Source organism: Manacus candei, unplaced genomic scaffold, assembly GCF_025592945.1.
Source record: "Manacus candei isolate 608988 ecotype Guabito, Panama unplaced genomic scaffold, ASM2559294v1 h1tg000023l, whole genome shotgun sequence".
Taxonomy (NCBI): domain Eukaryota; kingdom Metazoa; phylum Chordata; class Aves; order Passeriformes; family Pipridae; genus Manacus; species Manacus candei.
This window is the reverse complement of record NW_026138071.1, coordinates 10,260,927-10,277,299: the sequence shown is the minus strand read 5'-3', so window position 1 is coordinate 10,277,299 and position 16,373 is coordinate 10,260,927. Positions and strand designations below refer to the sequence as shown.

General features: G+C 35.0%; 1 protein-coding gene across 1 annotated transcript in view; it reads left to right on the top strand.

Moving 5' to 3' along the window:
- Positions 1-16,373, top strand: part of LOC127471000 (sodium channel protein type 2 subunit alpha-like) — a 73,592-nt gene that overhangs the window by 5,772 nt on the left and 51,447 nt on the right. The window contains exons 2-7 of the mRNA XM_051787240.1: positions 2,844-2,979; positions 3,570-3,822; positions 9,344-9,660; positions 13,326-13,446; positions 14,326-14,413; positions 16,009-16,137. Coding sequence (XP_051643200.1) covers positions 9,394-9,660; positions 13,326-13,446; positions 14,326-14,413; positions 16,009-16,137 — 605 coding nt within the window. The 5' untranslated portion in view covers positions 2,844-2,979; positions 3,570-3,822; positions 9,344-9,393. The remainder of the gene's footprint in view (positions 1-2,843; positions 2,980-3,569; positions 3,823-9,343; positions 9,661-13,325; positions 13,447-14,325; positions 14,414-16,008; positions 16,138-16,373) is intronic.

The window sequence follows — 16,373 nt, the reverse complement described above, 5'->3', positions numbered from 1 at the left end:
CTTATACCAGTTTAAATTTCTTGCTATGTATTTCCTACACATCAATTTGCTTTAGTTAGTGTTATAATAGGAAGAATACTAGAATTCTAGGAGCTGCTGTAACACTAGCTATCATTCTGTAATGTATGTTACATAAAGCTGTAGGCCTCTAATTAGTACAATATTTTTTTAATATACTGAAATTTCAATATTACAAGGATAAATTTTAAAGAAATGGTAGAACTTGTAACTCATAGGTTTTGCACCTTTGGATTTATTATGTGTAGGTGGTGACTAGATTGAAGTCATACTTCCATAATACATTTGGAAAACATTCCAAACCTAAGGCTCGGTTAAGTTTTATTAGACACTTCCATGATACTAGAATAAATGCCTTGGAGAAATCTATGTACATTTTTCATATGCTGTGTTAAATCCTAGTATAAAGCATTCTATTTTCATGTTGACTTTCTGTGCATTTTCCTCCCTGTGTAGTAACAATCACATTCAGCCAAGAACTGTGTGTAAGCCTCTCAAATAGAAGTTCCATTTTTTTCCCTTTCGGTTTCCTAGACAACTGTCAAATTCTAAATACAGTCCATTAATCTTGTGCTATATGATGTTTATTCTTTCCTATTTTGTATTGATTAGTTTCTGGGGCATAGTAAGACTAGGAAAGTAAGTGTTCCAGCTGCGTGGTTCTTAATGATTCAATTAATTTTCGGAGTTTAGTTTGTTATTTCTTCTTAAGTTCATAAGCAATATTTGCTGTTGCAAATGCATTTTTGTAAGTTTACCTAGAAAAATTTAGAAGCTGGTATTACTTTACAAACTGAACTTTCTTTTTTTTTACAAGCAAAATCAATACTGCGATTTATTTAGATATTGCTAATTGATGTTTTATTGTAACTTTTTTAACACCTTCCCAGTGGATCCTGGTGAATGTACCAGTGTTTCACTTGTCAGCACATTTAAATTTTGAGTACACAAAATATTAGGAATTAGTTGAATTAGGTACAATTAATTTTGTGGATAACTCTGTTTCTTGTTAATCTAAAACTAGGTTGACACTTTCATAATTGCTTAACACTAAATGTCCATATGGTTGCCCATGATTTCTGTTCATTGCATTTGCCTCTAACATTAGATTTCACTTAGTTGACAGGGTATATTGCCCTGTAATGGTCTTGATGAGAATATCTAATTTTTAATAACCCCATTTCTTTCTTTTCCATTTTATCACTACATTGAAAGGGAGCTCAAGTGCGTGAAGATATAGTTTGAAATATTTTTTGAAGCAATATCACGTCTCAGAATTTGAAAGATGTTCTCACCAGTCTTAAAATAAATGCTCATGCCATATATGCCGAAGACTTCAGGAAAGAGCCTTACAGAAAACAATGTATATGGTCTGTCCATCAGGAATCACCTCTGACTAGGCCTGAGATTTTACCTATGATTCATTCTTGGGAGATGAATCAAGATAAGCTACCCTAAATAAAAATTATTTTGGTCAATGTGTTATCAGTCAAAATAATTCTCTATCATCACCTTCAGCAACTGTAAAACTGTATAATCTGGACCCACTGATGAAAATTTCTGGTATTGGTGTGAGAACCAAAGACATGCATTTAAGAAAAAAAATACCAAATTTTGTTTGGTTTTTTAGTGTATTGCAAATATTTGTGTTATACAAAAAAAAGCTAAAAACTATATGAGATGAGATATGAATTGAAATCCTGTAATGAAATTACACTGACATGGCCTAAGCCTATTATATATTCAGGACCAAGGGCTCACAGTTCAACCAACTTCCTTCCTTCAAGTTTTGCTGTGACTACAACTGATACTGCTATACTACCATGATGCATAAAGATAGAGACGAGGTGATAGGGTTACATGTGAAAAAAGTTCTCTGCCTTGTGCTTTAATTCAAAATACAGATTTATTGAAATTACCTGCATGGCTAGTGTTATTAACAATTTTCACATTCAAAATTGCTTCCTCGGCATTTTTCAAACTGGCAAATATTTTACAACTTGATAGTTGTAAAACTCTTTTGAAAATAAATGTCATATGAATGTTTAGTATTAGTGATTACTTTTTTAATAGGAAGCTACAGAATCCCTTTCATATTATTTTTAAACTTGTGGGCAACAGCACTTAAACATTTTGCTGTATCTGACCATGAGATCAGATTTCAGCCACAGCGCTGCTTCAGAGGCAGAATCCAGATACACCCAATAGGCAAAAGGGATGGGGAAGTCCCCTAGGTACCCCCAGGGAAAGCTGCATTCAGTGTAAAATATGCACTGGTGGATAAGTATCACTGGTGGCAGAGTCATGATCCCCTGAGGTTAGTACTGGAGACACAGCTTTCAGATGTCTTCAGTGGAGCCTCTCCAGTAGTGACTCACCACAGCAAAATGTGCTGAATCAGTGCCTTACTCAAAATGACCAAGGCATTGAAAGAATTTGTTCTTAGCAATCCTTGGAATGACTTGATGTTACATTATTAAACAATGGAAGCTCTAATTGTGGTAGCACTTACTGTATCTTTGGGGAAAATGTAATTCTAGATTGATAGGAACTAATACTAGGTTAGTTTTTGAAACATATTTTCTTGTCAGAGGACAAGAAAAACAGGAGAAGCAGTGGTCTAATAGAAAGCTTTCACTTTTTGTTTTTCCACCTTCTGTGTTCTCTTTGACCTGATCTATGTCTACTCAGATTTTCTTTATATTATCTACAGAGTTTCTACAGTGGCTGCTCATTCTCAATATATTTGGATAAAAGTATTACTGAGGGCTGCTTTGGCAGGAGCAGAGACCTAAAAGAGAGGGATGTCTTCTTTTCTTCTCTAGGAGTAAAAGCAAAATAACAATATAAAAAGTACAAAAAAATCCAGAAATACATCTAGATGAGATATCCAAATGGGAATAAATGTCTCAAAGACAGCTCATCTCAATCTGAATGGCTGAAGACTAAAATTTGTAAGATGTAAGTAGACTATTTAATTAACTAGATACTCAGATTATTAAAGACCGAGGAAGCCACAACCAGCCTTTGGTCAGCTCTTGCAATGATGCAATCTTTAAATTTAGGAACCTGAAGATACTGTCTTTTTCTGCTATTACATTACTTGACATGGAAGAAAAAAATTTTATGCAAAGAAAAACAGTCGAACCAACATTCTCTAAGAAAAATAACTTGAAGAAGTGTCTGTATTTTCATGCAAATACAGGGTTAACTAACTTCTATTCCTGGTTAAAGACAGTAAATCCAGTGGGGAGTAATGATACACTGTGCAGTTCCCCAAGTGCCAGATGGAAGCGCTCCTGTTAGCCAGGGCACACAATTATCTTTATCCCATGTCTACTAAAGACTCCACTAGTCATGCAGTAATGTCAACAAGACTAATTTTCCCCTTTTAGTTAAAACATGCAGGTAAAAGATTAAATGGAATTTAAAAGGAATTTTTGAAACTCATATCACCTACAGAATATTTTTAAATGTACTTTTGGTCTGTATTAGGTTTTGTGGAATAATCTATTTTGAATCTTGCTTTTCCTACCTCTCTGTGCTCTTAGGTTGGAAAAATATGTCTATGTGAATATGTAACTTATCTCTGTCTACTGCAATTAACTTTGAGAAGCTTTGGACACAGGAGCAAAGAATGAGAGAGTCTTAATGAAACTTCAGTCTTGAAGAAGCTTCAGCTCCCAAGGAGAAACCTTTCTTGCCAATTCCATTTTCTGCTAGAAATGCAGCCTTTTTTTTTTCACATTAGCACAAGATACATGGGCTAAAATCTGAGAGTTGGCATTTCTTAGAAAAATAAAGGTAAGACTTATCTTTTCTTCTCAGCCGGAAATAATGTTTCACTTTGTAAGATGGCCTTTTGATATAGCACTGCATTCCTTCACTAAAATACCAGTGGGAAAATGAAATGAACCCCGTTAATGAGGTCTAGACATAGAAATTTGTGTTACGTATGTTGTAGCTATTTTTCATTATAATGTAAGGAAGGTATTTGCAAAATGTTAATGATGTACTGTATTCCAACTCAGTTAATGGGCTAAGAAAGAGGCCCTTCTTCTACCTCTTAAATTACACATGGTTTTCATTTCTCCTTCAGATTTCTCCAATATTTCAAGTATTGACACTTGATCTCTTTTCACACCTTCTCAGAGGCAACTTATGGTATTGAAGAAAATATAAGGCAGGCCTCCATTTAAAGAATTCCTAGAGGCTTGGGTGAATTTTTACAAATAAATGGGTCAGATGATTTATTTTGGGAGTTCCGCAACTTGCAGGTACATATCTCATATCTGAGGAATCTAGATTCATGCCTTTACATAACCTATCAGTTTTTACTCTCGTTTACTATGTACAGTTGGCCTTGGTAGAGGAATCATAATCCATTACTTGTCACTCCTAGGCAGGAGGAGAGAAGAAATAAGAACAAATTAATTCAAAAGCAGATGTTGCAGTGAGATAGAGGGAAGAAAAGAGATGGCTATGGGGTGGCAATGGGCATAAACAGGCAAATAAGCAGGGGGAAAGACTATCCACAGCAAGGTCTGGTGAGAGTGAGCCGTGTCCAACAATGTTTTCCCAAGATGCAGCTTCTGGATCTTTCAGATAGTTCTGAAATTGCTTTCCAGTCTCTAATCTAATCTGTTTTGTGTGTTTTCCCATCTACCTAGTCTTTCACCACTGAACCTCATATAATATATTCTACCAGATTTCCAAACTCTTACAGTGTTTTCTTTTGTTGAGGTTGAGGTTCTTAAGGTTTAGTTAATGTGCTTTCATACTTAATTGCAAGGCATTACTGAGGATACTAAATAAAATTGCATGTAATATACCTGAAGCACCTGAAGTATTTACTGCATTTGCTGTTCTTTGGTCAGGTTTCAGCCAGTGTGAACTACCAGCACTTATCACTATCCCATTCTAAAAAATTTTAAAACAAGTTTTTATTAAGGAATATTGTTTCTGGGACATACCATTATTAGTTGATTTCATATTCTCACAACAAGTAAATGTTTTTATCTTTGTGAGTTATTAATTTTATTAATACATACCTGGTGGTGATTTCATTATTTTTATTTTGAATAGTTATGTAACACTAATGCCTATAGGCTACTGAGGCTGACTGTACAAATACAGACAAAAATTATAGTCATTGCTACAGATAAATTATAGTCTAAAGAAAATGACACAATGGATGAATGGTAAATGTTCAATTGAATGGAAAAAGGAAAATAAATCCTGTGTGTTAGTCAGTGAGGACCTGTAAACACAAACTATCATAGTTTAAATTAGTAGATTACAGTTTAAAGAAGGGGCAGGTTCTGACCAGGTGCTAAATGCTGGAGGCTGTTCTCAGCTTCAAGGAAGTCATGCCTTTCCTTGAAATACCTACTTTTGTGAAGCCAACTTGCATGGATTCCTTGCCTTAGGATCCACGGATAGATTTGACTAGATGTCTCTTTAGATATCTCAAATAAATCTGCCTTGCATTGCGTTTACCACTGTGAACCACCGTAAACTACAGCAGTGACATTTTGGGTCTCTTGTTTTCTTTTCAAAATTCTGTTTCTTACTCAAATATTTTTAAAGAATAAAAAATAGGGTGGATATGCCAGGAAAAACATGATAAATGTCAGCTATGAAAGGACAATGATCTATAACTTAAATATTTCAAAGCACTTTAGCAGATAAGGGGATTGATTTTCCTTCATGAAATTAGTCTCTGTGCACAAATGCCAAGAGAAATGTCAATAAAAATATTTCATTTTAGATCTTGTCCACAACAAACTAATATTTACCCATCCTTTTGTTTTTAGAACAAATTGAAGGCAGCATTTCCTGATTTGTAATTTGATCAGAGGGTAGTAACTTAGACACATTACTTATCTTCACTTCCAGAAAACCAATATCTGAATTTGGCAGAGCAACTTCCAAATACTAAGAGACAGAGTTAAGACTTACCTCTTTAGACTGTCCCTACGCTCCCTCTGTACCCCTTTCCTCCTGAGGACAGTGATAGTTTGAGTTGAGGTAATTTTCTGATGATATCAGCACCCAGCAGCTACACTTTTTAGTTCTAACCTGGAGAAAGTAATCCCCAGCTGATGCTGAGGTGGTGCCAATAGCCCTGTTGTTTCTGTCTCTCCTACCATGGGAACCCCACCTGTTTTATTTGGACAAATAGCTTTATTTCAATGTGAGACAGCTAGTCTTATTAACACTAGTGATTTAGAGGGAGTTTTTAATCCAGGGTTTAGCATCTGGGAGGCTATTGCAGGGCTTGGCACAGAGGAAGATATTAGTCCCAAATTACAGCTTCTCAAATAAAAGATTAGCATAAGAAAACTATGATAGTTGGTCATGTTACAGATTCCATTTGCTATTATTTGCATTTATTCCAACCCTAACCAATGGTTTCAGTTTTAATGGAATCGAAATCTCAGTAGTCAGCTTTTTCAAGGTTTTAGCAGGGAAATAATTCTCATGCCAGTTCTCCAAAGGGGAAAAAAAAACAACCCACTTCAAGGTTTGCTATTTCTCCACGTTGAAAATTTTGAAAGGTGTGTGTGGACTGTTTCAGGCAAAGTGCAAATAACCTGTTAGATAACCTGATGATTTTAATAAATAATCCTAGTATCTACCTGCTACTTACACTGATACTTTCACTTTTACCATTTGCCCTATTTAAAATACCACAAAAATAGATACCTTCAGGCCACTTCTTCTGGCTTTTTTGGAGACACAGAAAATTAATTTGACATTGTTAGCACAGATATTTTACTTACTTTCTGACTCATCTTCTCTGTAAATGTTGAGAAGATAATTACATTTTAAAAAAGGTTTAACAAGAATTATATTTTAAAAAAGTTTAACAAGTTATCCATAGACATAATATAATTAGCTAAAATATGTGTAAAATTAAGAACATATGGATACTGTTTATTGCTCAATCTTATTATTTAAAGGAAGTGACTGAAGGAAAACTGGAGAAGGATTTATGAAATGCAATGCTCAGTTACAGCTAAATGGATTTATTTGGCAAAAGTGTGTCTTTAATAAAATGGAACCTTATTTTTCTAATGAAATTTATTGAATTATAGACAATTATACATATGGTATCTAGGCCCAAGTTGTATTTCAAATGCTTGAAACTCTTTGCTGAGCAGCATAGGTTACTGAGAGGCCTGCACCACACATATTTTTGAGACTATTTCTTTAAAGATTGTTTTTTAATGAAAGTTATTCTGAATTCTGCCTAGTATCATTCATGTCCTGGCAGTTTAGTTTCCAGATAAAAAATGATTTTAAAACCAGTGAAGGAAGGAGAGGGAAGCTATCACTAACAAATGAGTGGTTCATCATTCAAGGATTGTGAAGGGCTTGTTCAGGGCTCGGTACAGGGAACAGAACAACTTTTGTTCTGTTTTGTTCCATTAAATTACTGCATGTATAGCAACACTAATCAAATACTATTTCTGTGTTGTTCTATTAAGCTTCGTCATCTGAACAAAAATGCTTGGGGCACATTTAGTATAGGAAAAGCCTTCTTCTCTAAGAGCAGCAGCCAGGAAAGATATAACTGTGCTAGAGAGTAGAGGAGGCAGGTCTCAAGTAATGTTTCCAGCTTGTCAGGAAAACTTTTTTAAAGCACCTTTGTTTGCCTGTCTGAGAAATACAGTGAAACCCCAAGGCTGTTAATACTTTCCTATGTTACTTTTTGGCCTCTTTGTGGAATTCTAGCAATACAAATGCATTTATTTCAAGTGAGGGCAATGCATTGTGTTGTAGCATTAATACCTGTAACTGTTAATGCATGAAAAGCAACCTAAACTGATGCACTGAACTATAAGGACAAGACAGACCCATTGATGACTCTTTTTCGATGCACTTTCTAAGACTAGTTTCATAGAAAAGGCACCTAGCTTGAGAAGTTGAATCACAGACCTGTAAAGTGTGAAATAAAGCAATGAATTATTCAGAAAGACCAAAGGGAAACTTTTAATATCTTCTTAGTTTATTAATCCTGCATGGGCAAAAGTAATAATCAAAGGACTGTGGACTGTATCCAGAGAATGAATGTTCTTTTAATTCTGAAATAAAGGGCAATTTTGAGTTTAGGATTCTTATAATTGGGATTTACATTAATTTAAAAATAAAAAAGGGATCAGCAAAGGCTTACATCTTGTACAAAGTAAAAATTAGTAGCAGAAGTTTCAGCATAGAAACCTGTGATAAGGTTGCCTGCTGGCTTTCCAGTTTATTTTTCCATTTATACTGCATCTGTACCTCCAGCCACTCCAGGATCTCTCTCATTCTGCACATTACATTAACTCATAGTTCTCCAGGATATTCCTTGAGAGAAGCTTTCTTCATGTCTACAGTACAGCTGTGCTGTACAGTGCATCAGTTTAAATAACTGGTCCTCCTGCAGAAGGACTTGGAAGAGACAAAATAACACTACTTTCAGCTGATGCACTGCAGGGCTTCATATAGAGACCTTCTGTACAGTGGAGAGTTCAGTGCAGAGAGCAGGAAAAAGCAGCATCATCCAGCATTGGCACTAAAGACATTCACAGGGAACCAGAGTCTTAGATTTCAAACTACTTTCAGTCTGAAATAATACTGTAACACTTGCCTTGCAAAAAATCAGAAGCAGCACTTTTTTCCACATAGTCTTGATTGTACATCCTGTTTCCTTTTACTTAAAAGGCCTGTGGTTTTGATTCACAGCTCACAGACAGTCAATAAATGCAACCTAACCTTTGGTATCTAATATTAGCCTTCACCACAGTTAACTGTCAGTAGGAAGGAATTATGCTTGTTCCTCCCATAATTCAGTTGCTGTCATTTAAAGAGCACTAGTTGTGCAAAACTTTCTTTTTCATTTAATTTGTATTTGCATTTGTAAAGTTTTATTACTTATACTTGAAAAAATACGGGAAGATAAAATCTAAGTAGTAAAATATAGGTTTACAGTTTTCAAGAGTACCTCACAGAACATGTGTTTACACTTGGTGTTACAAAAAAAAAAAGCCATACTGTTAAAACACTCATATCAGCAGTTTGCTTTAACTGAGAGAGTCCAAGGACAGAGGCAAAGCTGTGTTTGTGGGCAGAAATAGTGCTTTTTCTGAATCAGCAGGAAAAAGCCAAAAAATAATTTATAAAATATATAAATGAATTCTGAGCAGTTGTTTTTAACTTTTGTTCAGCCTTGAAATATGCTGCTTCTATTTACGCCTGGAAAGAGTTTCTGACCAAATGTTGGGGTTTTTTTCTATTGGTACAATTTAGTTTGACTAAATTATTTAATTTTCTTTTATAGGTCATTCTTATGCAAGAAGCTAAAAGTAATTAAATTTGCAGGATGAAAACATGGCACAGGCACTGCTGGCACCACCTGGACCTGAAAGCTTCCGCTATTTTACTAGAGATTCTCTCGCAGCTATTGAAAAGCGTTGTGCAGAAGAAAAAGCTAAAAAGCCCAAGCAAGAACATACAGACGATGATGATGAAAATGGTCCAAAACCAAACAGTGACTTGGAGGCAGGAAAGACACTGCCATTTATTTATGGTGACATACCTCCAGGAATGGTATCTGAACCTTTGGAAGACCTGGACCCATATTATATCAATAAAAAAGTGAGTGAATAATGTTTTGCACAGAATAGAATTTAATTTCCTACACTAGGAAAGTTTAATCACAAAATATGATGGTTAGAGCTACCAATCCACTTAATATACAGAAACATCCTTTCATTTAACCAAACTGATTTATGCTCTTTAGTGTTGTGACCGCTTCAATTCCATTGAGTAACTTGTAATTTACTTCATTGTAAGGAAGATGTAGCTTCCATGATCTTGCCTGAACTTGAGAATGTGAGTGTATTTTCCTGATTTCAATATAGCAGTAAGACTGGATAAGACACAAGAGATGTTCTAAGCATGGTTTTGCAATGGACATAGTTGTAGATAGCTAGGTAGCATCCATACAAGTTAGTGAAATAAAGGACTGTAACCATATTCTTTGTTTCTATTATAGCAATATAACATATGTAAACATATATATATGTATGAAATATATCTATCTCTATATATGTAGCATCTAGAGACTCTGTGTAAATCTCAGCTCATATGAAACTACCACAATGAAAACTATTGTTTGAGGTGCTTGGCATTGCTGTGGTAGATCTCTGTTGGACAGCTGTCAATTACAAGTCTGTGGCAGACACCATGGAAAATCTGGGTTTTGAGTAAAGAATCGGAAAAAGACATTTCTGGTGTTCTAAAGAGTTTTTTTACATAAAGAGCAGAGTAAAGAGTTACATGTTGTGAGATAAATGTAATGTTTCTGAGTTATATGTGTGAGGCTGTAACACAACAGGACCATGAGTAGCATAGTTCTGCTCCATGAGGAATGTAAACTCCTAAAACAGGTGCATTTTCCCTTAAAATTTCCACAGTCATACAGATTCTTACTTTTCACATGATCTGCAAGCCAGTGACTTGGATATAGAAAGGGTAGTTCAAACAGTTCCATTAAAGTAAAAGGTTTGACTTTTTAAAAGTCAGGATGCGCAGTAGAGTGTGTGTCTTTTGGTCTTGTAGCAATGATCCATTCAGACTATCATTATTTGACTTAAGAGAAAGACAGGGAACAAACAAGTATATCTCCATAGCTAGGATTAGTTGTAGACCATTTTGAACTCCTCCAGGGTCTGAAATGGTCCAGCCTGGGAATAGTTAAAAGTACCTTATGTCCTGCAGTGATTAGTGAAAGGTATGTATGACAGAAAGAGCAGGTTTTCCTCTATATTCCTGTTTATTTCTGTGTGCTCCTTTAGCAGTATCAAGATGTTCTCTCAGTTCCTGATAGACCTGCAAAGTGTAGTGGGTAAGGAGAGTGAAGGAAGATCAGGATGTGGATAACACCCCTAAATTAAAAAATGCAGAAGGATAAATCCTTGGGATTATCTTTTTCTGTCTCCCTGAAACAGAGAAATGGACACAGTTGCTCTGATGATGGCTAGAAACATTCCAGGCTGCCATCAAGATAAGAAACTTGACATTGAGCAGCTATAAAACAATCAAGACATAAAATATTTTAAAGTCTAAAAAAACTTACTTTGTTTGTTAGGAAAAAAAATCATGCACATAATACTCTCAGTTTTGTGGCTAAATTTGTGGTTGCCTTTGGTTTGCAAAACTGGTTTAAAAATTATGTGTTCGGAAACAGGGAAAAAAAGCAGAAAATAAATTAGAATCTGTATGTAACTGTGTAACCTAACAGTCGCCGAAGTTAAATTAACTGTGCTGTAGATAGCACAAATATTAACATTATTATGGAAATGTAAAGAAATCAAAGTTCAGAGAAGAAGCATTGCCAAGGGTTATATCAACAGTTATATCAACAGTTCCATGCAAATTATTACTTACAATATAATTGTTCGCACTAAGTTTCTGGACTACCTGCAAAAAAACCCCAAACAAAACAAAAAACCCCCAAACAAACCAAACCAAACCAAACCAAACCAAAAAACCCAAACCAAAACCAGCAGAACAAACAAACAAACAAACGAAAACAGGAATAAAGTTGCATAAATAAGTTCAGGGATAAAGTTATATGAACAAGCCTTCTGCAAGCAAAGTATCAGAAAACTGAGAAATACTGAAGCATAGTTTCTAACCACCATTTATCAGAAAAAGTAGTATGATTTTTTGGAGCAAAAGTGTAAAAACTCAGGCTACTGATGGACTTCTTAGTCTATGAGAGCAATTAGTAAACTGTATAATCTTTTGTCACAGCTGACATTTGTCTTTATATTATGTACCAGTCTAATTGTACTTAACAGAAAACAAATGGATATTATAAATGATGGGCTAGAATTAGTCATCCCTCCCCCTGTGTAGAGCAGAAACTACTCTTAATCATTGACTCGTCAGTGCAGAGAAAATCATACGTGGATTGTAGTCTGTCTTCAGGCTCTGCTGGAGCAGTGACCTTGGGACAGGCAACATCTTTCTAGCATTTCCAGCTGGGTGAAGGACTGTAGGGCAGAGAGAAATGCCAGTGAGTATGCATCCATTCTTTGCCACCCTCAGCATTTCCTTGATGTTATTCTGCAAACAGGCACCAGCAACACTCCTTTACCTAGTTTCTTTCCCATCGTGGAGAGGTTTGCTTTCCCTGCCAGAGATGACAGACCAGATAGGCACTAAAGGCCGTGGAGAGGGCAGCATTTTTCTGATCACAGCCAGCTTTTTACAGAGAACGGAAATCAACATGGAGAACAGTGATACTGTATAGCTCTGCTGAGAGTGTAACAAAGACTCTATTATGTTAACACAAAGCAGAGCCATTACCATCGACAAAGAGCAAAAGGAATGAAGAATAGTTATGTCCTGAAGAAATTTCAAGCAGCACCAGAGATGCAAGTAAACCTCATTCACGCACAAATACACTTAGGCAATGACTGCCAACAGGAACAGAATAAAATGAACACAAACCACAGCTTTATCAGGTCAAACTTTAAAAGATAATAACTAGCTAAATTTGCTGCTCACATATAGGGGAAATGAGAGCATATTGTTAGAATCAAACCCAGCAATTTTTTGAAAAAAAGTTTTGTTGTCATAGGTTGCCAAATTCTGATATATGTTTGTCTCAGACTACTCAGAACTATGCCAGCTGGTAATTTATTAATCCTTTTTATTTTTTTCACAGATATATTTTTAGAATATAAGTGTACTTGATATTGGTAGTATTTAAAATATAAAATGAAAGCAAGATTATTTTAAAGTTATAGTTGATTGTGTAGTAACAGGTATTTCTCCTTGTTGCCATATATATGTGTATATAATTCTGTGAAGGATTTGATACAAATACAAACTGGCATTTAGAATTGCCCTTTTAATATTTTGGTTTTGTTCTTGTTTGCTTACAAGGTAGAATGTATTTGATTAATTTGAAACTCACTTTAATCAAAGACTTCATTAGAAATAAAACAGAAATATTTTACTGATAAAATGCTGCATTTTGCTATTATTGATAAACTGTCATTTTTTATAGTTCCCACCAATTTTAATATCATCAGAATGCAGTCCACATGCTGGGAAACTTTGCAAACTGGAGAATTGGCTGTGGAAGGCTTAATTAACTGTATTTATAGAAATCAGTTATTTTCCTACCACAGGTAGACAGTAGAATGGAACTTGTACCTCTCAGGTGGAGAATGGGAATTTTACTAGGAAGTAAAGATATTTATGTATTCAAGACTGTATTTTAATTTTATATTTCTTTTTTACAGACTTTCATAGTATTGAATAAGGGAAAAGCAATTTTCCGATTCAGCGCCACATCTGCCTTGTATATTTTAACTCCTTTTAATCCTATCAGAAAAATTGCTATCAAGATTTTGGTACATTCATATCCTTTTTTCTTAATGTTGATTTAAGATTTGCCATTTAAAACTATTTAATGACTGAAATAATGCTTTTCATGTGGATATACAAATTGTGTCCATGGGGGTGTACTATGCTAAATAAATATAAGCTGTTCACACTTAAAAAAGGCTCAATATTACACATGAATTACAGTATGATCTTCATTCTTGCCAAGAGAATTCTCTACTGAACCACCTAAAGCTGTCAGAGTTTAAATATCAGGCTTTATATCTAAAAGGAGACCTGATGCCATACTAAGCCCTGCAGCTAAGGCCAAATTAGTAACAAACCATTGCACTTGAACATATCTAAGGTCACACTTTTACCAAGACCAGTAGTACTATTCATGAACTAGACTCACTTAGCAAGGACAAAAGAGCATGTGTAAAGAGCTGCTTTTTCAGCATTGTATTTTCAGCATTGAGGTAGGTGTCCTATAAAAAATTCAGGATAAAGAACAGTATTTTCAAATACATTTCAATCATGTCCAAAGGAAAACTTGGGCTTAAACAAGCAACCTCTGACTATAGATTTTTTAGAATGATCCCCCTGTCTTCAATGAGTAATTACATTTGGGTAGTCATATCGTATTTTATGGACTTAAGGATGTGTTTAGGTTTCATTTAAAACCTAAACCTGCTATAATTACAAAATAATGCATTGTTTTACAGAAGTGCACCATAACATGCCAGATGGCATACCATTTAAAATAGATAAAATTATGTGCAAAACTTTATTTTCAGATGTTAATTACAATGTCAAGTTATTTGTATACATTTCTGTACACCTAGTAATTTTACTTTATATCAGTGTTATAAAACTGTTATACTTTTTTGACTTACATGCCTTGACTATAACCTACATTATTCAGCATGCTTATCATGTGCACTATTTTGACCAATTGTGTATTTATGACCATGAGTAACCCTCCAGACTGGACAAAGAATGTAGAGTAAGTTAAACATTTTTACTTCTTTTTTTTTTTCATCTTTGTTTTTGTGTGACTCCAAACGAGAGGCATTTATGAAAAGTTACATGCCAGAATGGGCTTGTCCAGAGTCATGAAGAATCAGATTCCATGAGATCATCAATATCTTTCTGGTTTCCTCGTGAATAACTTAAAGGGTTTAAGTGTAACACCTTGTTCTTTAAAATTATGTCTGAGGAGTATCTGAACTTCTACTGTGAAATATGAACAGAAGCTCTTGTCCTTGGATATTCTGAGCTGTAAATCGGGAAAGGAACTCCAGAACTACAAATGTGCCTGTAAAATCGTTGCATGCCATTGGTGAGGCCAGCCATATTTTGCTTGAGTATCCATGATCTTATCACAGTGGGACATTTATTGTGGCTCACTGATGTGAACTCATAAGTGTCTGCTATAGCAAGCACACACAACCCCCATACACAACAAACTCAAACAGCTGAGGAAAGGGCCTTATCTATGAAGGAGAAACAAAGAGCTGATGGAAGTAAGGAAACATCAAACTATCTATTTCTTTTTCTTGTTCATGGTTATAAATGCATGTTATAAATACAGATAGGTGTTTTCCTCTGAAATATTGTAGAATCATAGAATCATAGAAGGGTTTTGGTTGGAAGGGACCTTGAAGATCATCTGGTTCCAACCCCCTGCTGTGGGCAAGGACACCTTCCACAGGGCCAGGTTGCTCAAAGCCCTTATGTTTTTATTTTAAATAATACTACTCATGAAAAACGTGGTTCTAACCACTTGTTTCTTTCATTCCCTCCTGTTCTCAAATAGCCATTATTGATTTTTATTTATTTATTTCATTGCATTAATGAGCCTTACTCTGAATGCTGTGTTTAGAAACCACTACTATTAACCCATTCCCAGTATGCTCAGCAGTGACTATGGCTTGTTAAGAGTTGCTGAGAGTCTGAAAAGAGAGCAGTATGGTCTGTAAGTAGGTAGAGTTGTTTTATTCTGAAGGTCCACACAGATCCATGTGGGTCTCAGGAAGTGCCTGCATTATGCTGGTTATAACTGACTGTTCTATGTTGTTAAATGAATGGTTGTTCCCACACAGGTAAACTGGTAATCATGCTCCAAGCATTCAAGAATAACAGTCTGAGCATGCTTTCTTATATTTAATGATTATTTATGAAATAAACATGTAATATAGACATGAGTATAGTTATTATCTAGAACTGATTTTCACAAAACTTTGATTTTGACACCAAAAAAATTCTTCATTTTTTGTAACACTTAGACATCTACCTGATTTATGTGTGCAAGCAAAGAGGCAACCCTGTTAGTGCCAGAGAATGTACATATAAATATCAGAGCCTGAAATGTATTTATAAATACTAGAGTCTGAAATTATTTTCAAGCACATGAACTGAGATTAAATCAACCTTTTAGAAAATGAGTAGCAAATATATCATGTTCTACAATGTTTAGGGCAAGTGAAGTTAACGATTTACTCCTTTCGCTTCTAAATACTTTTCTTGTCAGTCATCTTTGCTAAATGGCACTGCCTATAAGTATGCAAAATCCATTATTCCTGCTTTGATGATTTTCAGGTACACTTTCACTGGAATTTATACCTTTGAATCACTTATCAAAATTCTTGCAAGGGGCTTCTGCTTAGAAGGTTTTACTTTTCTGCGAGACCCATGGAACTGGCTTGACTTCAGTGTCATTTTAATGGCGTAAGTGGTTCAAGAACTTTTTAAGCTTTTAGGGCATGAAATTAGTGGTAAATATTATTCTAATAAATGTATATATTTAAACACTTAATTTCTGCAACCTCTGAAGTTTAGACATTGTATCACACATTTTAGTATGCACAAATCAAAGTAAAATACAGCAGGAGCTGACACACAGTGTCAGCCACTAGTGTAATTACTAGAGGGACGCTAATTTCATGTCCTACATTTTTCTGCTC